Below are 26,046 nucleotides of genomic sequence, written 5' to 3' on the forward strand. Positions count from 1 at the left end.
ATTATTTCAGTTATTTTATTTAGGATGATAGTTTCCATGGCTGTAGGTTCTTTCTTATATATAAGAAATCTTATTAAAGAATTCAATTAAAGGCAAGTTTTAGAAAAAAAGACTCCTCTCCATCATATTCAAATCTGTGCTCCAGTAAAAGCTACGTAATGTCTAGTTGATCCAGAGGAAGACAAAAAAAAACCTCTAATGCTAAGTGTGAAACATTCCTTCCTGACTCCAAAATGGCAATTGGACTAGGCCCTGGATCAACACTAAGAGCATTAATAGAAGACTGAAACAGATGATAGCTGAAAGCAGCCAGAATCATTGTAGAGTATCCAACAGGCGATCTATAAATCGGACAAAAAAATAAGATCAATAGTTATTCTACACGTTTTGTAACAGTGTGAAAAACTACAGCAATTTGTGAATCATTAAACACAGGGCCGCCATCAGAAATCGCTGGGCCCCATACGACAAAGATTTCCTGGGCCCCCTTGGGCTGTGCCCACCACAGGCTCCACCTACAGGTCCGCCATCCCCACCCCCAGTGTCGGACTGGGACACCAGGGACCCACCCAAAAGCCTTTGACCAGGGCCCACCAATTAATCTTAGACCAGGGGCCCACTCTCAGAACTATTTTTCTTCCTCTCCTCACTCAACCTCTTTTCTCCTAGTCTCTTTTCTTTACATACTATACTCTATTTTTTCATCTATTTAGCCTCTTTGTTCTCATAGAAATAGGGAATGACCATGAAATAGGCCAAATCTTTAGCAGCACAAGGACCCACTGACACCTGGTCCCACCGGGACTTTTCCTGGTTTCCCGGTGGGCCAGTCCGACACTGCCCACCCCACAGGTCCACCCCCCACCACACAGTAAAAAAAAAACCATTGGTGGCTAGGGTTCCCACATGTTAATAAAAAATGAAAAAAAAATTGTGGTCAAGGCTTCCCTTAAATGTCCATGTAAAAAAACTTGCCCCCCCCCAGAAGTTTAAAAAAAAATTGATGCCCAGGGCCCCACCACACAACAGAGACAACAAAGGGTTACCTTTCGGGGGCCCCTGCCATGTTACACTTACTTCATTAGCAAAGCCCCCCGGCTGTCAGCGAGCTGCCAACTACATAAGGCAGGAGGGGAGAACAGGTGGCTGCATCTTCTTCCACTGACAGCATTTTCTTCCCTTATTGGTCACAGAATTTCAAGTCCCAGTAAAGCTGTATGGTGATTGGATGAGCTGGAGGGGAAGTTCAAATCTCAGCTATCCAATCCCTGAGCAGCTCAACCAGGACTTAAACTCTGTGACCAATAAGGGAAAGTAATGGACAGAAGATACCTCCCCCGTTCTCTTGCCCTGCCTTCCCGAAGTCGGCTGCTCTCAGAAACCAGGGGGCTCGGCTAATCAAGTAAGTGTTGCGTGGCTGGGCCCCCCTTACCCTCGAGCCCCCTACAACTCTCCCCCCTGTCCCCCCGATGGCGGCCCTGATTATACACACTAAGCAAAGAGGAATATGAAGAGAGGCAGATCAGTTGTACAGGTGAGCATGATTCATGAGTGCCCTCGAAATTAGTGCTCGGGGTTGTATTTATTCCTTTAGATAAAGGAGGTGAGACATTTACAAGTCTCTCTCTTACTAGTGAACTAGTACAACTTCTATAAAGATCTTTAAACAACACTTACTTTGTCCTTGCTTCCAGGGTCTGTTTCAATTTGGTGCTGCTGGTTTATTCTTGTTTTTCTTGAGTATTCTCCCTGCAGAAGAACACTTGATTAATTATACAATAAATTACCCCCATTGAAAGTGACATAAGCCCTGCTTACTATTTTAGTAGAATGGGTTTCCCTCAAAAACATAATCAGATAGATTAACATACTGTGGGCTAATACACAGACAACACAGAATATGCCTGCAGGTTTGACGTCTACTCTACATAAAATATTTCAACATTTACCTTCCTCAATTGCACGTGCCTCATCCAAATCGCCTCTCCTGGTTGCACATATGATTATAATAAGAAGTATAAAAAACGCCACAAGGATGATGGCGCAAATGAGCAGTGTACTTCTGATTTCCAAATATTTCACTCGCTCATATTCTTTCAATATGATCTCTGCAAAAAAAAAAAAAGAGATGGTGAGAAAATGTAATGACAATGAGAAGAAGGAAAGATTTCTGCAACATCTATGTCTAATACTGTATCCATTGTAAGGAAGTTATAAAACATAGTCTGGTTCATGTTCTGAATGTTATTTTATTGAACATAATGTCATTTTACATAGAGAAATATCTCTATTAAAGCCACTATTATAATTTTAGGTTTAAATATGCTCTACTCTCAATAAACAAGAGCTGCAGACTTTTAGTAGAACCATATAAACTGGATGGAAGTCTTTAATGTGAATGAGACCTAAGTTCTGTTGCTTTATGAGGCATGGGAGGCAGTAGTACGTGTAATAAATAGTACCTTTTGAATCTTTAAATTCATCTTCTGATTTTATGGTCTCCATGGTGGTGTCTTCAGTTTCTGATGGTGCCATCATTGTAGAGGGATAATCCTCCTCAGTGGTTTGTTCAGCTAAAGAAAAGCAACATTATAGTCAGCTTTATAATGTTCACCAAAATATGGCATAACATTAAAAAATGTAAATTTACATACCAGGAACCGATGTTGTCGTCGTTGTTTCCATCATTGCTTCTGATGTCGTTTCTGATGTCGACAACACAGTGGATGTCTCGTAGCTAATACTGGTTTCTGTTAAAAAAAAATGAAATGTATTTAATGTAAATATATTCTATGCAGACATCTCTTGTGATGTCAGAAGCTAATTTCTAAGTAACCAGTACATTTGTATTACAGATATACTATATATTATCCAAAATACTTTTTCAAAGATTTCGCTCGAGTGAAGGAATAGAGGAAAAAAACTTCGAATTTCGAATGTTTTTTTTTGGCTACTTCGACCATCGAATGGGCTACTTCGACCTTGACCTTCGACTTCGAATTGAACAATTCGAACTAAAAATCGTTCGACTATTCGACCATTCGATAGTCGAAGTACTGTCTCTTTAAAAAATACTTCGACCCCCTAGTTCGCCACCTAAAACCTACCGAGGCCAATGTTAGCCTATGGGCAAGGTCCCCATAGGCTTCCTAACAATTTTCTGATCAAAGGAAAATCCTTCAATCGATGGATTAAAATCCTTCGATTCGTTCGATTCGAAGGAATATCACTAAATCCTTCGACTTCGATGTTCGAAGTCGAAGGATTTACATTCGGCAGTCGAATATCGAGGGTTATTTAACCCTCGATATTCGACCCTATGTAAATCTGCCCCTACATAAACTTAATAGATTTGTTCTCTCGCCAATATGTATTTATGTTTAGTTCAGATTATTACTTACAATTGGAGCAGAATGAAGGATAGAGTAAGTGATTCCCAGTATTTAATAGGATGATAATATTACGGGTAATTTGGATTAATAAAAACTGTTATTCAAAGTGTTAAAAAGCCTGAAACTTCTGAGATTCACTATACTAGTAGGTATGGGACCTGTTATCCAGAATGCTCGGGATCTGGGGCTTTCCGGTAAATGGATCTTTCCATAATTTGGATTTTCATACCTTAAGTCTACTAGAAAATCATGTAAACATTAAACAAACCCAATAGGCTGGTTTCCCTTCCATTAAGGATTAATTATATCTTTGTTTGGATCAAGTACAATCTGTTTTATTATTACAGAGAAAAAGGAAATAATTTTTAAAACTTTGGATGATTTGATTATAACGGAGTCTATGGGAGATAGCCTTTCTGTAATTCAGAGCTTTCTGTATATGTAACGTCTAATTGTACTTACCAGCCACTGATGTACTGATGACAGTCGGTTCTGTTTCCGATTCTGTTTGTGTTCCATAGCTAATACTCATTTCTATAAAAAAATGGAAAATAAAGGATTTATTGTGAAAATGTTCTAAAGAATAGCAATGATGTAAAATAAACTAGCTAATAGCTAACCAGATATTGTTATTTATAAAAATAAAACATTTGGACCATGTACAAGCCAATCAACAGTATAAATTATAAGCATGATTCTTTGCATGTTTTGATAAAAAAAATTATCATGTAAACATTAAATAAACCCAATAGGCTGGTTTTGCTTCCATTAAGGATTAATTATAGCTTTGTTTGGATCAAGTACAATCTGCTGTTTGATTACAGAGAAAAAGGAAATCGTTTTTAAAACTTTGGATTATTTGATTATAACGGAGTCTATGGGAGATAGCCTTTCTGTAATTCAGAGCTTTCTGGATAATGGGTTTCCGGATAATGGATCCTATACCTGTATATGTAACGTCTAATTGTACTTACCAGGCACTGATGTACTGATGACAGTCGGTTCTGTTTCCGATTCTGTTTGTGTTCCATGGGTAATACTCGTTTCTATAAAAAAAAATGGAAAATAAAGGATTTATTGTGAAAATGTTCAAAAAAATAGCAATGATGTAAAATAAACTAGCTAATAGCTAACCAGATATTGTTATTTATAAAAATAAAACATTTGGACCATGTACAAGCCAATCAACAGTATAAATTATAAGCATGATTCTTTGCATGTTTTGATAAAAAAAAAACACAAGCAAATGTTACGATTCAACACAAGCAAATGTTACGATTCAAATTTGCTTCAAAACGGACCTATTGAATCGAAAACTGAACTATTTGGCCAAAAAAAAACCTTTTCGATTTAATTTCGGTTGGTCTTTTTAAATCCGAACTTCCAAGTTTTTCAAATTTGAAATTCGACCCTTGATAAATCTGCCCTCAAGTCTTAGATATTGAGCTTGTACAGAACTGTATATAGTAAAAGTGCATGCAGCTCTTTTCTTATTAATCTTTTCTTTTTAATAATCATAGCTGTTCAAAAAAAGCCTAAAACTGCTGTCATGCTGAGACTTATTATATCTTTATATATTTTACAATAGGGGGTACTTTATTCACGATATATGTTTTACCTGTCACAACTTCAGTCTTAACATCTGTGTCCTCCTCAATATAAAAGTTTGCTGATGCTACAATTGGGAGAGAAAAAAAAGTCTATAAACACTCAGCATCAATACGGGAAGAGAGGGAGCAACCTATAGTCACATTAATAACATTAATTTTAAAATGTATTTAATACACATTTACTCCTGGTAACACACTAAAGTAAATCAACGCACACTGAACTGGTACCAAATAAATATTACCTGTAACCTTTTCTGCTGGTTTCAAATCATCTTCTTCAGTGTAAAATCGACTTGCTCCTGTATTGGGAAAAACAAGAAAATGTCATTAAAACTAAGGAAAATCATGAAAACTAGTCAAGCTTTAAAAGAGAAAATTAACCAGTAAATGCATTTTCTAATCTAAACATATATTGTCTAATATATGGTAAAATAAAGTCTGTACCTGATAGTTTTAATGTACTTGTTAATAAAATTAGAAATAGTAAAAAATAGGTCATGATATTCTCCATTGTGAGTTTTTGGTTGAATGATCAAAACTCTGAGATGCTCTGATAACCTTATCTCATTGTCATATTATGCATTGTGATGTCATAATGGCTCATGATCCAGGTTCATTGTGTAGTCATTCACTGTAAAGTAAACACTGTCACATGACCACCCAAGAGTCATTATGATGTCATTAACTGTGAATTCATCACTTTCACATGCTTCTGCTTTTCTCTATATTATTATTATATAGCACAGCTCATATATTACAATTCTTTATCAAAAAGTGCAGTTTTTAAAAGATTTAATGATGAAAAAGAATAAGAGAAAAAAAAGTATAAGAATTATATGAGTTCTATTTTTGTCTATGATATGTTTAGATAAAATCCATATCTGATCTTTTAGATCCAGTTGAAATTAAAATGAAGCTAAACAATAAAAAACAGGGAAAACTATGAAGTCAAATGTAAATTATAGTCTTTATAATATAACAGAAAATGCCAATACATAGTGCTTTTTTTACTGTAATAGAAGAGTTTATAATAAAAATAGAGCAACCACAATCCCTTTATTCCTTCAGGTTGTAATGTTTTTAATATGTGTGTCCAATAGACTTCTGTTTACTGTAGACTGTTATGGGTATATGTGTGAGTGACTTGCTACATAGGATATAAAGGAGTTTAACTGGAATATCATCACTGTTGGTAAAGGAGTAGCAGTCCTAGGTGATGCCTCAAGTCAGCAACAGTTTGATGAAGCGGTTGGTTAACTCTGACTGTTGCCTAGCTGACCTTTTTAATGCAATAAACGGTTTATTACAAAGACGTGCTGTGCATTGAGTTTTTTTTATTAACATGTATTTCTAGAGAGCTAACATATAGATGAACTTTATGTTGATTGGGGAATGTGAATTACCACTATGCACTACATTGAAGTACTGCAGCCCTGTCTATTGATATAGTTATTGATTTAATTTTACTCCTTTACTGAAGAGTCTTAAATTTCACGCTGACAAACCCTAATTTTCAACAATTGAAGGTACAACTTCAAGAACCGAAAAGACAGCTCTATAGATACTTTCAATTTTGCCACACCTTTAAAGCTCAGTTTTCCTCCTTGGAGGTGGCATATAATACTTCCCCAGTAGAGCTAATACTCCGTGACTTATAGGTACTATACCTCCATTATTTACAAGGGCACAGAGACAAACAGCCCCACTGTTACCCAATGGGTAAATCTAATTAACAAAACTCTTCTCTCCATTAAACTCACTTATTTGGCTAGAGGGTGCCCGGATAAATTTGAGAGAATATGGAGCCCGTGGCTGGATTTTAACCTGTTAGAAATTTCTGATACTTGATGCAAATAACAATGGCTCAGTTCGATGAGGCAGTTAGACAGGAGGTTGAATATAATATTTTAGGAATATATGGTGCTGTATAATGTATTGTACATATGGACCCCTTTGGCGGCTCCTCCTGTGAGGGCCACTGGAGACATCACATTTCTCTGCTAATTTTAATTGTGAACCAAGTTTGTGTTGGTTGTATATTTCCCCTTCCCCCTTCCCTGTATTAAAATAAAATAAAGACTTTAAAAAAAAAAGTCTGGAATAAATAATTATAAGCAGTTAATTCTGCATTTTGAGTGCACTCCTCTTACTCTTTATAAAATTGATACTTCTGGATGATCTATGCAAGAGGATTGAGGCATTCACTTCAAAACTGCGCAGATTCTCCCATATTTTATAAAAAAGAAAAAAAAAAAAGTAGTCCGCGCATATACTAACAATATAACACACTAAAAGGCCAAGAGACTAAGATTTGAATTTCTAGGTTTTTTTAACAAAAAAAACCTGACATTTTAGAAATATTTGTATTTATTAAAGAATTGTTGGTTTTTTTCACATTTAAAGTTTTTATAACTGGATCTTTAAATAACTTCCATTTAATTTGAAAATAAGCATCTGTTTTGAGGCCACTGGTGACTAACATGTTGCGTATGAGCCACTGGGGACCACTGGTATACTCTGTATGTTCACAAATTCATATAAAACCAAATATTGCATTACATATATTATAAAAAACACCGTTGTATATAGCACTAACATAGATGCTCGATCAAACAACTAAAAGCTGCTGCAGGTAAGTGTATAAATAACATTCGGCACATATATTAATAATTAATATTGCGCTAAGTATGTGCAGATCACTGTAAGGTGGCAATGGCATGAGAAGGGCCGGGCCAAGGGGTAGGCAGAGTAGGTACTCGGCTAGGGCGCAGACATTGGTGGGCGCACTTTTCAGGGGAATTTTTTCCCCCATTTTTACCCATGTGTAATGCTTGGCCTTTAATAATATGATTATCCCAAAAAACTGCTTGCCCCAACCCCTTCTCATTACCGTTTTGTGGCTGTTTAGGCGCTCCCCACCCCCTGGCATGTACTTTGGACTTGGAGTCTTCCTTTCTGATGTAAAGCAGAGTCACAGTCATTGATTGATCACACGCTGGCGCAGTAGCGCTGGCACACATGCTCTGTAGACTGCGCACGTCCATGCATTAGACGCCATTACAAAGACCGGTCAGCAGAGAAAACCTGTGCGCTGGAGTATTCGTGGCTCACACTGAAGAGGCACAGAAGACCTGCTGCTGCTGGCTCAGCTTTTTCATGGCGGCACTTGGGACTGGCACAGGTACACATGGGGGCTTAGCCTTCGGCCCAGTGGGGGCCAGGGGGCAATTATTGATGGCTAATTAATATGGGCAATGGCAGCGCTTGAGAAATGCTAATATAGGACAGGGGGCGCTGATTGGAACCCTTGCCTAGTGTGCCAAACTACCTTGGCCCGGCCCTGGTCATGAGTAATTCAATTGTGTTTCTATATAAATACCTCAATTGCAAAAACCAAAAAAAGGAAGAAACCTCACAAAAACACACAAATAAATATTTCAGTTATTTTATTTAGGTTGATAGTTTCCATGGCTGTAGGTTCTTTCTTATATATAAGAAATCTTATTAAAGAATTCAATTAAAGGTGAGTTTTAAAAAAAAAAGACTCCTTCTCCATCATATTCAAATCTGTGCTCCAGTAAATGCTACGTAATGTCTAGTTGATCCAGAGGAAGGCAAAAAAAACCCTCTAATGCTAACCCTCTAAATTCCTTCCTGACTCCAAAATGGCAATCGGACTAGGCCATGGATCAACACTAAGAGCATTAATAGAAGACTGAAACAGATGATAGCTGAAAGCAGCCAGAATCATTGTAGAGTATGCAACAGGCGATCTATAAATCGGACAAAAAAAAAAAAAGATTAATAGTCATTCTACACGTTTTGGAACAGTGTGAAAAACTACAGCAATTTGTGAATCATTATACACAGGGCCGCCATCAGAAATTGCAGGGCCCCATACAACAAAAATCTCCTGGGCCCCCTGGGCTGGGCCCACCACAGGCTCCACCTACAGGTCTGCCATTGCCATCCCCACCCCACTGGTCCACCCCCCCACCACACAGTAAAAAAAAAACATTGGTGGCTAGGGTTCCCACATGTTAATAAAAAAAAATTGTGTTCAGGGCCGCCCATTAAAAAAAACATTTGTGGTCAGGGCCCCCCCACAGGTGGCTGCACCCTTCTTCCAGTGACAGCATTTTCTTCCCTTATTGGTCACAGAATTTCAAGTCCCAGTAAAGCTGCATGGTGATTGGATGAGCTGGAGGGGAAGTTCAAATCTCAGCTATCCTATCCCGGAGCAGTTCAACCGGGACTTAAACTCTGTGACCAATAAGGGGAAGTAATGGACAGAAGATACCTCCACCTGTTCTCTTGCCCTGCTTTCCCGAAGACGGCTGCTCTGAGATAACGGGGGGCGGCTAATAATGTGGCGTGGCCGAGCCCCCCTTACCCTCAGGCCCCCTACAACTCTCCCCCCTGTCCCCCCCGACGGCGGCCTTGATTATACACACTAAGCAAAGAGGAATATGAAGAGAGGCAGATCAGTTGTACAGGTGAGCATGATTCATGACTGCCCTCGATATTAGTGCTGGGGGTTTTATTTATTCCTTTAGATAAAGGAGGTGAGACATTTACAAGTCTCTCTCTTACTAGCGAACCAGTACAACTATAAAGATCTTTAAACAACACTTACTTTGTCCTTGCTTCGAGGGTCTGTTTCACTTTGGTGCTGCTGGTTTATTCTTGTTTTTCTTGAGTATTCTCCCTGCAGAAGAACACTTGATTAATTATACAATAAATTACCCCCATTGAAAGTGACATAAGCCCTGCTTACTATTTTAGTAGAATAGGTTTCCCTCAAAAACATAATCAGATAGATTAACATACTGTGGGCTAATACACAGACAACACAGAATATGCCTGCAGGTTTGACGTCTACTCTACATAAAATATTTCAACATTTACCTTCCTCAATTGCACGTGCCTCATCCAAATCGCCTCTCCTGGTTGCACATATGATTATAATAAGAAGTATAAAAAACGCCACAAGGATGATGGCGCAAATGAGCAGTGTACTTCTGATTTCCAAATATTTCACTCGCTCATATTCTTTCAATATGATCTCTGTAAAAAAAAAAAAAAAGAGATGGTGAGAAAATGTAATGACAATGCGAAGAAGGAAAGATTTTTGCAACATCTATGTCTAATACTGTATCCATTGTAAGGATGTTATAAAACATAGTCTGGTTCATGTTCTGAATGTTATTTTATTGAACATAATGTCATTTTACATAGAGAAATATCTCTATTAAAGCCACTATTATAATTTTAGGTTTAAATATGCTCTACTCTCAATAAACAAGAGCTGCAGACTTTTAGTAGAACCATATAAACTGGATGGAAGTCTTTAATGTGAATGAGACCTAAGTTCTGTTGCTTTATGAGGCATGGGAGGCAGTAGTACGTGTAATAAATAGTACCTTTTGAATCTTTAAATTCATCTTCTGATTTTATGGTCTCCATGGTGGTGTCTTCAGTTTCTGATGGTGCCATCATTGTAGAGGGATAATCCTCCTCAGTGGTTTGTTCAGCTAAAGAAAAGCAACATTATAGTCAGCTTTATAATGTTCACCAAAATATGGCATAACATTAAAAAATGTAAATTTACATACAAGGAACCGATGTTGTCGTCGTTGTTTCCATCATTGCTTCTGATGTAACAGTCGTTTCTGATGTCGACAACACAGTGGATGTCTCGTAGCTAATACTGGTTTCTGTTAAAAAAAAATGAAATGTATTTAATGTAAATATATTCTATGCAGACATCTCTTGTGATGTCAGAAGCTAATTTCTAAGTAACCAGTACATTTGTATTACAGATATACTATATATTATCCAAAATACTTTTTCAAAGATTTAGCTCGAGTGAAGGAATAGAGGAAAAAACTTTGAATTTCGAATGGTTTTTTTTGGCTACTTCGACCATCGAATGGGCTACTTCGACCTTGACCTTCGACTTCGAATTGAACAATTCGAACTAAAAATCGTTCGACTATTCGACCATTCGATAGTCGAAGTACTGTCTCTTTAAAAAATACTTCGACCCCCTAGTTCGCCACCTAAAACCTACCGAGGCCAATGTTAGCCTATGGGCAAGGTCCCCATAGGCTTCCTAACAATTTTCTGATCAAAGGAAAATCCTTCAATCGATGGATTAAAATCCTTCGATTCGTTCGATTCGAAGGAATATCACTAAATCCTTCGACTTCGATGTTCGAAGTCGAAGGATTTACATTCGGCAGTCGAATATCGAGGGTTATTTAAATAGATTTGTTCTCTCGCCAATATGTATTTATGTTTAGTTCAGATTATTACTTACAATTGGAGCAGAATGAAGGATAGAGTAAGTGATTCCCAGTATTTAATAGGATGATAATATTACAGGTAATTTGGATTAATAAAAACTGTTATTCAAAGTGTTAAAAAGCCTGAAACTTCTGAGATTCACTATACTAGTAGGTATGGGACCTGTTATCCAGAATGCTCGGGATCTGGGGCTTTCCGGATAATGGATCTTTCCATAATTTGGATTTTCATACCTTAAGTCTACTAGAAAATCATGTAAACATTAAACAAACCCAATAGGCTGGTTTCGCTTCCATTAAGGATTAAATATATCTTTGTTTGGATCAAGTACAATCTGTTTTATTATTACAGAGAAAAAGGAAATAATTTTTAAAACTTTGGATTATTTGATTATAACGGAGTCTATGGGAGATAGCCTTTCTGTAATTCAGAGCTTTCTGGATAATGGGTTTCCGGATAATGGATCCTATACCTGTATATGTAATATCTAATTGTACTTACCAGCCACTGATGTACTGATGACAGTCGGTTCTGTTTCCGATTCTGTTTGTGTTCCATAGCTAATACTCATTTCTATAAAAAAATGGAAAATAAAGGATTTATTGTGAAAATGTTCTAAAGAATAGCAATGGTGTAAAATAAACTAGCTAATAGCTAACCAGATATTGTTATTTGTAAAAATAAAAAATTTGGACCATGTACAAGCCAATCAACAGTATAAATTATAAGCATGATTCTTTGCATGTTTTGATAAAAAAAATTATCATGTAAACATTAAATAAACCCAATAGGCTGGTTTTGCTTCCATTAAGGATTAATTATAGCTTTGTTTGGATCAAGTACAATCTGCTGTTTGATTACAGAGAAAAAGGAAATCGTTTTTAAAACTTTGGATTATTTGATTATAACGGAGTCTATGGGAGATAGCCTTTCTGTAATTCAGAGCTTTCTGGATAATGGGTTTCCGGATAATGGATCCTATACCTGTATATGTAACGTCTAATTGTACTTACCAGGCACTGATGTACTGATGACAGTCGGTTCTGTTTCCGATTCTGTTTGTGTTCCATGGGTAATACTCGTTTCTATAAAAAAAAATGGAAAATAAAGGATTTATTGTGAAAATGTTCAAAAAAATAGCAATGATGTAAAATAAACTAGCTAATAGCTAACCAGATATTGTTATTTATAAAAATAAAACATTTGGACCATGTACAAGCCAATCAACAGTATAAATTATAAGCATGATTCTTTGCATGTTTTAATAAAAAAAAAACACAAGCAAATGTAGGAAATGTACATCAAGAGGAAGATTTATCAAAGGTCGAAGTGAAAATTCGAATTTCGAGCTAATTGTTGTTTACTTCAACTAGGGAATAGTCCAAATTCAATTTGAAAAAAATTTGAATTTCGAAATGTATCATGTACCGTCTCTATATAAATTTGACTTCAACCATCTGCCATCTAAAACCTGTTGAATTGCTGTTTTAGCCTACGGGGGATCTCCTAGAACCTATTTGGAGTCAGTTGGTGGACTTTAAAAAATCTAAGATTTTTTTGGGGGGGAAAACTCAAATTTGCTTCAAAACGGACCTATTGAATCGAAAACGGAACTATTTGGCCAAAAAAAACCTTTCGATTTAATTTCGGTTGGTCTTTTTAAATCCGAACTTCCAAGTTTTTCAAATTTGAAATTCGACCCTTGATAAATCTGCCCCCAAGTCTTAGATACTGGGCTTGTACAGAACTGTATATAGTAAAAGTGCATGCAGCTCTTTTCTTATTAATCTTTTCTTTTTCATAATCAAAGCTGTTCAAAAAAAGCCTAAAACTGCTGTCATACTGAGACTTATTATATCCTTATATTTTACAATAGGGGGTACTTTATTCACGATATATGTTTTACCTGTCACAACTTCAGTCTTAACATCTGTGTCCTCCTCAATATAAAAGTTTGCTGATGCTACAATTGGGAGAGAAAAAAAACTCTATAAACATTCAGCATCAATACGGGAAGAGAGGGAGCTACCTATAGTCACATTAATAGCATTAATTTTAAAATGTATTTAACACACATGTACTCCTGGTAACACACTAAAGTAAATCAACCCACACTGAACTGGTACCAAATAAATATTACCTGTAACCTTTTCTGCTGGTTTCACATCATCTTCTTCAGTGTAAAATCGACTTGCTCCTGTATTGGGAAAAACAAGAAAATGTCATTAAAACTAAGGAAAATCATGAAAACTAGTCAAGCTTTAAAAGAGAAAATTAACCAGTAAATGCATTTTCTAATCTAAACATATATTGTCTAATATATGGTAAAATAAAGTCTGTACCTGATAGTTTTAATGTACTTGTTAATAAAATTAGAAATAGTAAAAAATAGTTCATGATTTTCTCCATCGTGAGTTTTTGGTTGAATGATCAAAACTCTGAGATGCTCTGATAACCTTATCTCATTGTCATATTATGCATTGTGATGTCATAATGGCTCATGATCCAGTTTCATTGTGTAGTCATTCACTGTAAAGTAAACACTGTCACATGACCACCCAAGAGTCATTACGATGTCATTAACTGTGAATTCATCACTGTCACATGATCATCTTGCTTCTGCTTTTGCACTTCTCTATATTATTATACACTACAACACAGCTCATATATTACAATTCTTTATCAAAAAGTGCAGTTTTTAAAAGATTTAATGATGAAAAAGAATAAGAGAAAAAAAACTGAGAAGTATATGAGTTCTATTTTTGTCTATGATATGTTTAGATAAAATCCATATCTGATCTTTTAGATCCAGTTGAAATTAAAATGAATCTAAACAATAAAAAACAGGGAATTCCATGAAAAAGGAAAGCTTTGAAGTCAACTGTAAATTATAGTCTTTATAATATATCAGAAAATGCCAATACATAGTGCTTTTTTACTGTAATAGTTTATAATAAAAATAGAGCACCCGCAATCCCTTTATTCCTTCAGGTTGTAATGTTTTTAATTTGTGTGTCCAATAGACTTCTGTTTACTATAGACTGTTATGGGTATATGTGTGAGTGACTTGCTACATAGGATATAAAGGAGTTTAACTGGAATATCATCACTGTTGGTAAAGGAGTAGCAGTCCTAGGTGATGCCTCAAGTCAGCAACAGTTTGATGAAGCAGTTGGTTAACGCTGACTGTTGCCTAGCTGACCTTTTTAATGCAATAAACGGTTTATTACAAAGACATGTGCTGTGCATTGAGTTTTTTTTATTAACCTGTATTTCTAGAGAGCTAACATATAGATGAACTTTATGTTGATTGGGGATGTGAATTACCACTATGCACTACATTAAAGTACTGCAGCCCTGTCTGTTGATATAGTTATTGATTTAATTTTACTCCTAAGGGACAAACCCTTAATTGATAACAGTTAATTCCATTAACCAGAAAAATAGATCTAAATGTGCTTTGACTTGGAATTCACACACTCATATAAAAGAAATACAGAATATATGAGACTTGATTGGACGGGATATAATTCCTTATTGAAATGGCAGTATGTTAGCCTCTGCTCTATTGCACAAAATTCAGTGCACATTAATGCAATTCTTAAAGGTACTAGCCTCCATATTTGTATGGGGCGCCGATGTTCCCTGCCAGCCTGCTGTGATGAATAGTGTGCTAGTGACTCTAGGGAAGCCTACTGTATAATTACTGGCAGCATGAACATGGCAGTGTCAGGGTTCCACTAGGGAGTAGCACCAGTAGCTACTGCTGACTTGCATCAAGCCATTTGCACTCACTGAAAATGTGACCTTTTGCACTAGAAAAATGTACTATGCTCCATTTGCTGCTTTATCTTTATATCTCTTATAAAGAATACAAATGCTTCCTTATGACACCAAGCAGGGATCTCCATGTGTCATGGGTTTATAGGAAACTATTGCTCTTATAAGTAGGATCCTCTGATCCTGTTTTTTACTCCCTTACCTTATTTATTACATTATTGCATGACTCACGTTCATTATAAATTAATGTAAAACACTGTAGAACTTACTGGCAATATATAGGTATGAGACCAGAATGTTTAGGACCTGGGGTTTTCTGAATAAGGTGTCTTTCCGGAATTTGGATCTCCATATTTTAAGGGGCAGATTTATCAAGGGTCGAATTTCGAAGTACAAAAAACTTCGAAATTCTAATTAAAAAACTTTGAATTCGAATTCAAAGTTTTTTCAACAAATTTGCCAATCCTGCGGTCGAATAAAAATTGTTTGAACGTTTCGAACTATTTTAGCGATTGACCTTCGACCTCTAAAGACTGAAAATGGTTGTAGATGGTCCCCATAGGCTAACATAGCACTTTTAATTTGGCAAAGTATTGAAGTCAAAGTTTTTTTAAAGAGACTGTACTTCGATTATCAAATGGTCGAATATTCAAACTATTTTTACTTAGAATCGAAGTAAATTCTAAGTCGTAGTATCCTATTCGATGGTCGAAGTATCCATAAAATTACTTCGAAATTCGAACTTGTTGTACTTCGAAAATTCACTCAAACCTTAGTAAATCTGCCCCTAAATCTACTAAAAATTTAAATAAAATGTCTGTTGACTGACGTTAGAAGATATAAACAGCACATGCACTGGCCACAAAGGAGTGTCTAAGAAAGATAAGGTACAGGGAGGGAGAACAAGCCAATCATTAAGCCAGAAGAGTCATGGAGTGGGTAGCTCTGGGTTTCCCTTACCATACACCTGATAGAAAAAAAGGCCAAGAAAGCAAATTGATGTTAACATACCCATGAGGACTGTGCCTTAGTCAGGTGCTTACTCTGCCTACCCCTAGATCTGACATGAGTGTAGTAGATGTGTGAGAGTTCCTATTGGCCAAGTTGTTATCCAGCCTATAGGGGATATTTTGAGCTGTTATTGTGCTCAGTGCGTAACCTTTGTGTAAGGTAATAACCACAACCAAGGTTACTTCTGTGGGATGAGTCAACTCCATCTTGTGAAGTTGTAGAATCACTTGAACCAGTTGTGCTGGAAGATACATTAAATAGTGTTAATAAAGGGTAGGATATTCTTTAACAAGTGAAAATTACTGAAATTAAAAAAAGTCTTACTGCCCCTTTAGAGTAGTGTCTATGGCAGGGTATTGTTTTGGGCATTTTGTGGCCACAACAAGTAGCTGCTACTAGCAGCTCCATGTGCCATTGCCCTTAGAATCAAGAAGGAAATCTTTCCTTTACAAACTGGAGATGGCTTAAAATAGTATTTTTTCACATACAAATAGCACTTTAATCAGTTAGAAGGAAGGAAAGATTTACTCGGACACATCATTTTTAGTGTTTGTGTAGTAGTGTTTGGGGCAAAATGAAAGGGCAGAGAGCAAAGGACATCGTAAGTACAGAAGAACAGATTACTGAAGAAACAGAAAAACTGGGGATGAAGACAAACAGACTAAAGTGTGATGTGCACTTACAGTGGTTTAGTAACATGCTGAAGAAAGTGGATGGTACCATAAGCAACATATGTGTTAAACGAGGAGCAAAAAATAAAAATATTCACACCAAAGTGTGAAAATGGTCCAAAGTGTGGCAGCAAGGATCAGAATTTGGGTCAGAAAATGTGATTTTGGCAGCACTGGGGAAGGCAAAAAGGAGTGTAAAAGGCATAGATTAAAGTAACATTGAGTGGCTGACTAGGGAGTACATAGTGGCTAGAGTAAAGCAGTGACTGAAAGAGGTGCAGTAGGGTGTTATGTGCATAAAATAGTAATTGGAGAAGCCAATCTCGGACAGAGAATGCCAGTGTGGAGTAGCAACAAAGTACGGAGTATGAACAGAAGAGGGTATAATAGGATTGGGTAGAGTGGGGTGTGCAAAAAACCAATGTAGTTACCACAAGGCAGATGTACTGGTCTCAGTGTGGTTAAATACAGCAGAGAATAAATGGGGAGTGTGGAATCCTGTATCCTGCACACTGGGATACAGCTATAGTATAACACAAAGCAGCTTTGTTCAGTGGGGCAGAGAGTGATGGAGGAATAGCAGCATGAGGGAAAGTATGACATAGAATTACTCTGAAAAGATTAGAGTATTAAAGGACAACATACAGCTGGCCGATACTGTATGAAACTCCAATTAAAGTGTTAATTATGTTTGCTCTTAACGTTTTAATGAACCAACTTAACTAATACATAAAATAAAAATTGATTTAACGAGAAAATTAATTCTACAAATTGATTAATGTGCACTGTATAAAGTGACCTGTGCAAACGATTATGCGATTATTTTTTAATAAATTTTTAATTAATTTAGTACGTTTCTATTTATAAAGTGACTTGTGCGACTGAATTAATTCAACAATTTATTAGATCTGAAGTGCACAGTTTAAAGTGGCTGGTGCATAAATTAAACTGAAATTTAACTAAGTTGATGAAATGTGATCACAATCATGAACCCTTAATTGTCAGCCTTCTAAAAAGATAAGGAAAGGTGAAAATTGTATAGAGGGTGGAGTTACTCCCAAGATATAGCTAATCGTTTTTTTCTGGTCCCTAGGAGCACTACAAAGATTTAGAATGGCGGGAACTGCAGGGCTGTGGTCTCAAATTTACCTTCCTATCTATACTTGGAAGAAGCTATCATAACCTACAAAACCGCAAACCCCACAGTCCTTGGAATAGAAAGAGAGTAAGAGATCTGGTAAATCTGATACAGTCACAAACAAGGTTCTTTTCTCTCTTTTTTTTTAATTGAATAACACTCCTTGTGTGGCTGTAGAGTCTGAGTATCTATTTATTTTAAGATTTGATTTTCTTTTCTTGAATAAAAAAAAAAAAAAAAAAAACCCATACAGCTGGCCATGATGAGCTTGTATTGATGGGGAAGAGTGTGACGTGATACAGCAGAAAAGGCATTATGTTACATTGAGGGACAAGTGTCACAGTGGGACACATTGCTTAAAAATAAAGACAGCGTAGCGTAAGGTGTAAAGGCACGAGACCTCGTTTCCTACAGCAGTGCAGGTGGCAGAGTACAAATCTCCATGTTTTCTTCTAAAAGTGGATCGGTTTTTCCCAGAACTCCCGCACAATTCTGACTGTGTGCCAAATGGCATCTGCTGAAACTGAAGGTAATGTCTCAAAACCAACGCCATTGAGTATGTCAATTCACACAAATCGGGTGCAATTCACTTTGTGCAAGCACAAATATGAATAAGTGCAAGGAGTGTTTTTTGGTGCAAGTATCTTCAATGAATAGTGTGAATATGCACTCATGTGTGCATATATGTGCACTTCATTTTTGCTCTCCATATTTGCACCTGCAGTGCTTGTGGTTCCACAGTGTGACAATTTGATACATAAGTGACAATGTGGGACAGACTGACAGCAAGAACCATTACACTTGGTGGCAAGTGTAGAACAACAATACTGGTTAGTATAGAGCGGCGGTTTATTGTGACGGTGTGAGGCAAAGTGTCATGAGGTGGGTATCTAGCAGTGTGATACATGAGTTTGAAGGAATAGAAGTTAACAAAAATTAAAACTATTAGACCAAGAGTACAGGACATTAACAAAAAGAGAAAGACCACTGGCATAAGATTATGAAGCAAGTTGCCAATGCTTAAAGTGCAAACTTGTGCACAGTGGTGTAACTACAGAGGAAGTAAACCCTGCAGCTGCAGGGGGGCCCATGAGGCCCTAATTAATGAAAATTTTCAATATATATATATATATATATATATATATATATATATATATATATATATATATATATATATATATATATATATATATATATATATAAAGATATATTTAAGAGCACTCACGGGTGTTGTGAAAAAAGGCTTTTTATTGGGAGTGTTACAATCTACCCCACATCAACGCGTTTCGGTTCTCTCTGAACCGTCGTCAGGATGCCTGACGACGGTTCAGAGAGAACCGAAACGCGTTGATGTGGGGTAGATTGTAACACTCCAATAAAAAGCCTTTTTTCACAACACCCGTGAGTGCTCTTGACTATATCTTTATGCTCTCTCTGGAAGAAGCACCTGGGATTCGACTGATTGATGGTGAGTGCCGGTTCAACAAATTATTTGCCTTCCTCTTCTTCTGACTCTTTCAAGCTTTCAAATGGGGGTCACTGACCCCCCCTAAAAACAAATGCTCTGTAAGGCTACACGTGTATTGTTATCGCTACTTTTTATTCCTCATCTTTTTATGTAGGCCCTCAACTATTCATATTCCATCCTCTTATTCGAATAGATTCATGGTTGCTATGGTAATTTGGACCATAGCAACCAGATTGCTGAAAATGCAAACTGGAGAGCTGCTGAATAAAAAGCTAAATAACTCAAAAACCACGAATAACAAAAAATGAAAGTCAATTGCAAATTGTCTCAGAATAACAGTCTCTACATCATGCTGAAAGTTAATTGAAAGGTAAACAATCCCTTTAAACAATGCTGTGCCCCCGGTGCAGGACCTGGCCCATATTGTAACATCTCTCCCGAGTTCCCTATACATAACATGCACAGACCTGTCACATACAGATGCCAATATGAATATATATTTATACTAAATGTAATAAGATCTGAACATGGTTTAGTAATAATATTGTTTAAAGGGCACATGTTGGGTAAAAATGTTATCCCCAACAAAAAGTAAGGGCTAATAGAACCCGCATTCCGATTTGGAATAACATTAGTTATTTTTTTTTAAATGCCCCCCCCCGGCAGCTCCTGGTGCGAGCAGCCATGTTATGTCACTCGCATGCGCATAACGCATAATGAGCGATTTAGTGGCACATTTTCATTATGCGCATGCAAGTGACCGGACATGGCTGCTCACACCGGGAGCTCCATCCAGGTGCAGGTAGTGTAGCGCTGGGGTGGGGGGCATTGTTTTTAAAAAAAAAAACTACTGTTATCCCCAACCGGGTTCTATTATCCATTTTTACCCAACCGGTGCCTTTTAACCCCATCTAGGCTAGACCTTGTCCGGCTAGGAAAGAGCCAGAGAACTGGGAAAAACCCAGTGAGCCCCCGACTCTTGGGAAAAACCCAGTGAGCCCCCGACTCTTGGGAAAAACCCAGTGAGCCCCCGACTCTTGGGAAAATCCCAGTGAGCCCCCGACTCTTGTGGGCCCCGCTGGCCCAGGTCCGCACCCACTTCTTCTTCTTAAAGCCGCGACCCCCCCTTTGTCGGAGGTCATGGCAAAAAAAAAAAAAATTGTGCGCACTGTGCGTGCTCATACGCAGAACTGCAACGCATGTGTCTAACGCGACGCTGTGCGCAGGCACGTCGCCGGCGCGGCAGGGGGGGGCCCTGGGGCTGTAGCCCGTGGGCCCCAGGTACCCCAGTCCGATCCTGGGTGGAAGAGGAGGTGTAGTTGTGCGACTACAACTCACTTGTGCTGCATGACTAAATAAAAGAATTGAATGCCAGAAGGTTGTAGAACAAAAAAAAAATCAATTGTGCAACCAGGGTTTTCATACTCACCATCCTTTGAGGAATACACAAACATGTCAGGTAACATCAACAGCAATTCAGAGGCAGTACCTTGTGATATCCCTGTGAAGATAGCGTACCAGACTGACAGCTGCACCCTGAGGATCTCTGAATAATCACCTACATCATGGATCATGGAATTCACTAAACCTAAATCCCTATTCAGCTTAGTGATCCCTACACTACAGGCCAGTGTTGCCTGAGGGGAGAGCTACCCCCTTGTTATCCATCCTTGCTATAAAATGCTATCTCTCACTTTCCTAGAAAGTGTTTTTACAGAATCTCCCCTGACCTGACTACACCTCATCCACAGGGTCCCTGTTTACAAGGGTCTCACAGCCCTTTCCTGAGCCCCAAGCAATACCTACTACCTCCTAAAGTGAAAGGCAAAAGGGAGAGCTCCACCCTCTGCCCAACACTATACTGAAGCATTTACAGGAAGTGCTCATCAGCTTCTAGGCCAATGATACACATTGCACATTATGTCAATAACCCAAATGGATACACTCACTTCTGCCCAGCAACCAGGAAATAAGAAAGTATAGGGATTTAAAGCCATAGATATATAGGGTGAGCCTGTGTTAAGGCCTGCATCTTCTGCATATACTGTGGCCTGTGGGAGAGTCTCCTCATTCTCCCACAGAAAGTGGTCACAGCACAACTGCTCTTGTTCAACCAGTTTTTCTTATTTCACACACACTAATCGCCTCCCACATCACCGTCCCTGTACCCAAAGCACATTAGAATGTTTTATTATCATCCAGTTACAGATATTAATGACATTAATGCATACTAATGTGCAGAAATTCCATATCATTAATCATAATACAACATATGTCATATAACAGATTCAGATAGAAGCCTGACAAAGGGGCCTGACCCTGAAACGTTGCATTTTCTGCTAATAAACGCAAGGGATTGTCCCTGCTTGCACCTGCCCTTTGAGTGCCAGTGATTTCTAACATATAATAACAGATGTCATATTAAAACCAAAAAAAAAGGTGATGATATCTATTTGAATTGTGCGTAGTATAATTGCATATTAATATTTATTGTTGGTAAAGTTTGTATTTTACTGTAACTGCTTTTTCTTTTTCTCATTAGTGATCAATATGGCAATTATCAGGATAACAGTATCAGGGTCGGACTGGACAATTGGGGGCCCACCGGGTTCCAAACTTAGGGGCCCCTGTGCACATGCACAAATGCACATTAGTTTGGTTTGGGGGCCGACAGATCAGGGGAGCAGGTCTGGGCTGGCAGGGGCCCACCGACCCTGAACAGAATGGACACTGTTGTAGGAAGCATGCAGCGCGAGCGGGGGGTCAGTGTGGGTGACGGCCAGTGCGGGTGCCACACAGGAAAGGTTTTTTCAAAACCCATCAGTTAATGGTGCTGCTCCAGCAGAATTCTGCACTGAATCCAATTTTCATAAGCGCAAACACATTTTTTAATATACAATTTTGAAATCTGACATGGGGCTAGACATATTGTCAGTTTCCCAGTTGCCTCAGTCATGTGACTTGTGCCTGCACTTTAGGATGGAACTATTTCTGGCAGGCTGTTATTTCTCCTACGTAATGTAACTGAATCAGTCTCTGTGGGACTTGGATTTTACTATTGAGTGCTGTTCTTATATCTACCAGGGAGCTGTTATCTTGTGTTAGGGAGCTGCTATCTGGTTACTCCCATTGTTTTGTTGTTAGGCTGCTGGGGGGGGTGACAACTTGCAGTACAGCAGTAAAGAGTGACTGAAGTTTATCAGAGCACAAGTCACATGACTGGGGGCAGCTGGGAAACTGACAATATGTCTAGCCCCATGTTAGATTTCAAAATTGAATATAAATAAATCTGTTTGCTCTTTTAAAAAATGGATTTCAGTGCAGAAGTCTGCTGGAGCAGCACGATTATCTGATGCGTTTTGAAAAAAACATGTTTTCCCATGACAGTATCCCTTTAATAAAAAGTCATGGTTATGCACTAAATAAGCAAATATTAAAACTGAAACCAAGTTTGCCTTCGACTTCCTACCCCGTTCTGTTAAAACAGATCACCAGTTCACCCCTCTCTTCCACTTGCTGTAACCTTTTGAAAGTGTTTGAAATAATGAGCAGCTCGTTGTAGAGGCTTCTTGGTGCAAATTTGTTATGAGGACAGGAAGTGGAATGCGACTTTGGTCGGTTTAGTGCCGTAAATTATCAAAAACCATAAATATTTCTGATTAAAACAATAGACAAAAAGTATGTTCAACACAAGCCCTATGAACTGTACTAATTCTAGAAATGCATGGTTGTAAGCAGAAAAACATAGCACAGTTTAGTATGATAGCTAGGATGTTTGTGTGCCCTAAAGCTGGCCAAGTGAAAATTCAAATTTTTAAAAAAATTTTTGGTCAAAACTCTCAAATTCGAATTGTGAATTATCCAAAATCGATTTGAGTTTAAATTCGAATTTTGAGATTCATCATACTCTGGCCCTTTAAGAATTCAAATTCGACTATTCACCACCTAAAACTTGCCGAATTTCTGTATATGTCAATGGGAGAGGTCCAGGGATCAATTTGTAGCCTTCCCAACATTCGTGGTTTTGTTCGGAGAAAAAAAACTCGAGTTTTTTTTTTAAATTCGAATAGTTTTTCTAGTTTGAACTAATTTGATTCAAGTTTTCGGGTCGATTCAATTTTTCCAAGCTGAGACAATTCTATTTCATTAATACATTGCGACTGGACGAATTTTGCATTTATGGACGTTTTTAAAAAACATATGAATTCGAAATTCGACCTTTGATAACTGCGCCTCCCAGGGTGGTGGCAGACGGGGAGATTAGTTTCCCAGCAACAAAATCTCTACAGCAGGCAACTAATCTCCCCAAATGCATTCCCCCCAGCAAGAACGTGAATGCTGGTGGGATGGCATACCAATTGCTTCAGAACTCCGGTCGCCTCATGTTTGCACATTTTACCAATTCCTTTGATTGTGACATTGCATTTGTTAAGGAAGGATTTTCTATATATGACAGTTGTATGATCCATTCTGACACCAGAGCAACTGATCTGCCATTCATATCAATTAGCATGGAAATCAATTTCTGACCCACCAAACCAATTTGAATTGTAACATTTACAGTGGGGTGACATTGCTTACATCATCACTTTAAGATCATCATGCCTCTAAACTGGAATTTTGCTGTAGTGGTCCAAAAGCCAATGTGTGTATTTTCCATTTCTCCAGTTTTTAAGAATATTCTTTTTTTACAAGCAAGTTGCCTGTTATAATCATTTCACGTTGAAGTGACAGATGCAAATGTCCATTTACTGCCATATGGACCAATACAAGTGGCCTGTATGCTGTACTTTTAGTTGTGGTTATTGGTTTCAGGTGAAAATCCTGCTTTAACTTTTTATTCAGACCTATATGACCCATGTGGAACAGCCAAGAATAACTGTAAAGTAAATAGGATGTATTGCTGCAGGCATGTTTGCTTATTCATTTTGCTTTTATAAAGCAAGCTATTATTCAGGGATCTCCAGCTTGTGGCTTTTGTTGCTGCTGAATTCCATCTTCTAGTATACCATAGGATTTTCTTATTCACTCTTGCCTTGCTAATCTAATAGTCAGGGCCGGAACTAGGGGTAGGCAGAAGAGACACCTGCCTAGGGCGCAACGAAAGGGGGGCACTGGGCAGGTACCTTTCTTCTGCCTACCCCTAGTCCATGTTTGCGCGCCCTCTCCATTCCCTTACAGCTCTTTCCCCCTCCCCTCCGGCTTTTTCCCCTCTCATCTGGTGATATCTCCCCTGCGCTTCTTTGGTTTTTCCCCTCCCCATGTATGTGCATGCTGGATGGGAGGGGCACGTGCATGGAGAGGAGCGCTCGCACACGAGCACGGAGGGGAGCTCGGTGGCCGGCTGGGTCGCCTAGGGCGCCCAGTAGGCTTGGCCCGGCACTGCTAATAGCCATCTTAGTCTGTGTGTGTGTGTGATATCTATAATGTGCCTTATTTCTACCTCCAGTTCTTTGTGAAGTTGTTGGGAATATGCTTGATTTAATTTCCTATAGGGGGTCTTTCAGTAGGTGTGGGTTGTCATGTGTATAAATGGTAAACTGGCTAACATCATACAGAAATATGAAAGCAGAGAATAGAGAGATTATTTGGTCTTCACTTTATAGGGATAGCAAGTTGGGGGGTGACTTTTTTGTACAAAATGATTCAGAATTTCTGCTTGCGACACTTATTTTTGCAAAAACCAAGGTGCCCAATTTGCAACCCCCAGGCTTCAATGTTTGTCTAGACCAGGGGTAGGGAACCTGCGGCTTTGCATGCGGCTCTTCATCCTGCTTGCTGCGGCTCAGTCTTGCGGCTTTGCCTGTCAGGTCGTATTTACAGCCCTCGCACCTGCTGGTGGCTTCTTGAGTGTGCGACCGCGGTAAGCACACTCAAGAAGCCGCCAGCAGGTGCGAGGGCTGTATAGACGTCCCAGGAGTGACAGGCAAGACTGAGCCGCAGCAAGATGATTCATCATGGTCCTTACCGTGGTCACACACAAGACAAGAGAGGGAAGATCAGCATGGAGCTTCAGAAACAGAAGTCACATTAAACAGATGAGAACACTAGCATTTAATAGGGCTATTCAGTGTTTAATTTATTTCATAAGTAGCCCTGCATATACACAATGCACTTCCTGTTTGTTGTATTCTGTTGTTGTAACAGTTAAAATTAAAAAAAAGGTTAAAAAAGTTTATAAGATGTGTTATGTTTTGTGGCTCCAGACTATTTTTCTTTAGTGGGAGAGGGGCAAAATGGCTCTTTTGATAGTAAAGGTTGCTGACCCCTGGTCTAGACCAATGCACTTAAATCAAAGGCTTTTTCTAGTACCCCCCCCTCCCATACACACACTGGCTTTAGATTTCCTTGTCTAAACTAACTTGAATTAAACAGAAAAAATTAGGTTTGTCTTTAACATAAGCTGATGCTACAAGGCTGTGTAGTAATTATCTGTATTGGATTACTAATCAGCCCTATATTGTGACATTTATATTATATACCCCTTTAACAGGTTAAAGGGGTTAGAAAATGTTTTCGGGAAATAATATCTTTGCATGTATTAACTATCTAACAATATCCATGGATGACGGTCACTACAATTTTCAGGAGATAACTTTCATACGACTGCTGTCAATTAATGACTAGATTGATTTCTTATTTAAAGGGGACCCGTCACCCGAAAAAA

General features: G+C 38.1%; 2 protein-coding genes across 2 annotated transcripts in view; both read right to left on the bottom strand.

Annotated features, from left to right (window-relative positions):
- LOC108702834 (cell wall integrity and stress response component 2-like) overlaps positions 1–26,046 on the bottom strand; it is a 27,152-nt gene continuing 1,106 nt past the window's right edge. The window contains exons 2-10 of the mRNA XM_041578729.1: positions 5,245–5,301; positions 5,011–5,067; positions 4,367–4,438; positions 3,855–3,926; positions 2,655–2,750; positions 2,463–2,573; positions 1,950–2,108; positions 1,678–1,749; positions 1–341 (exon numbers count right to left, since the gene is read on the bottom strand). Of these exons, the coding sequence (XP_041434663.1) occupies positions 1,703–1,749; positions 1,950–2,108; positions 2,463–2,573; positions 2,655–2,750; positions 3,855–3,924 (483 nt within the window). The 5' untranslated portion in view covers positions 3,925–3,926; positions 4,367–4,438; positions 5,011–5,067; positions 5,245–5,301 and the 3' untranslated portion in view covers positions 1–341; positions 1,678–1,702. The remainder of the gene's footprint in view (positions 342–1,677; positions 1,750–1,949; positions 2,109–2,462; positions 2,574–2,654; positions 2,751–3,854; positions 3,927–4,366; positions 4,439–5,010; positions 5,068–5,244; positions 5,302–26,046) is intronic.
- LOC121398996 (cell wall integrity and stress response component 2-like) lies at positions 8,434–21,521 on the bottom strand. The gene is made up of 10 exons (XM_041578728.1): positions 20,809–21,521; positions 13,452–13,508; positions 13,218–13,274; positions 12,325–12,396; positions 11,813–11,884; positions 10,618–10,719; positions 10,426–10,536; positions 9,911–10,069; positions 9,639–9,710; positions 8,434–8,775 (listed from the first exon to the last, which is right to left on the bottom strand). The coding sequence occupies exons 1-9, from the start codon at positions 20,951–20,953 to the stop codon at positions 9,664–9,666; spliced, it is 822 nt and encodes a 273-aa protein (XP_041434662.1). The 5' UTR covers positions 20,954–21,521; the 3' UTR covers positions 8,434–8,775; positions 9,639–9,663.

This window comes from Xenopus laevis, chromosome 9_10S, assembly GCF_017654675.1.
Source record: "Xenopus laevis strain J_2021 chromosome 9_10S, Xenopus_laevis_v10.1, whole genome shotgun sequence".
Classification (NCBI taxonomy): Eukaryota; Metazoa; Chordata; class Amphibia; order Anura; family Pipidae; genus Xenopus; species Xenopus laevis.

Excerpts from the sequence above, each read along its gene's own strand:
- LOC121398996 (XM_041578728.1), bottom strand. The coding sequence starts at position 20,953 with ATGATCCATGATGTAGGTGATTATTCAGAGATCCTCAGGGTGCAGCTG. Across the intron at positions 13,509-20,808 it reads TGTGTATTCCTCAAAGGATG|GAGCAAGTCGATTTTACACT; the intron begins GTGAGTATGAAA and ends TTCCCAATACAG. Across the intron at positions 11,885-12,324 it reads CATCAGTACATCAGTGCCTG|AAATGAGTATTAGCTATGGA; the intron begins GTAAGTACAATT and ends ATTTTTTTATAG.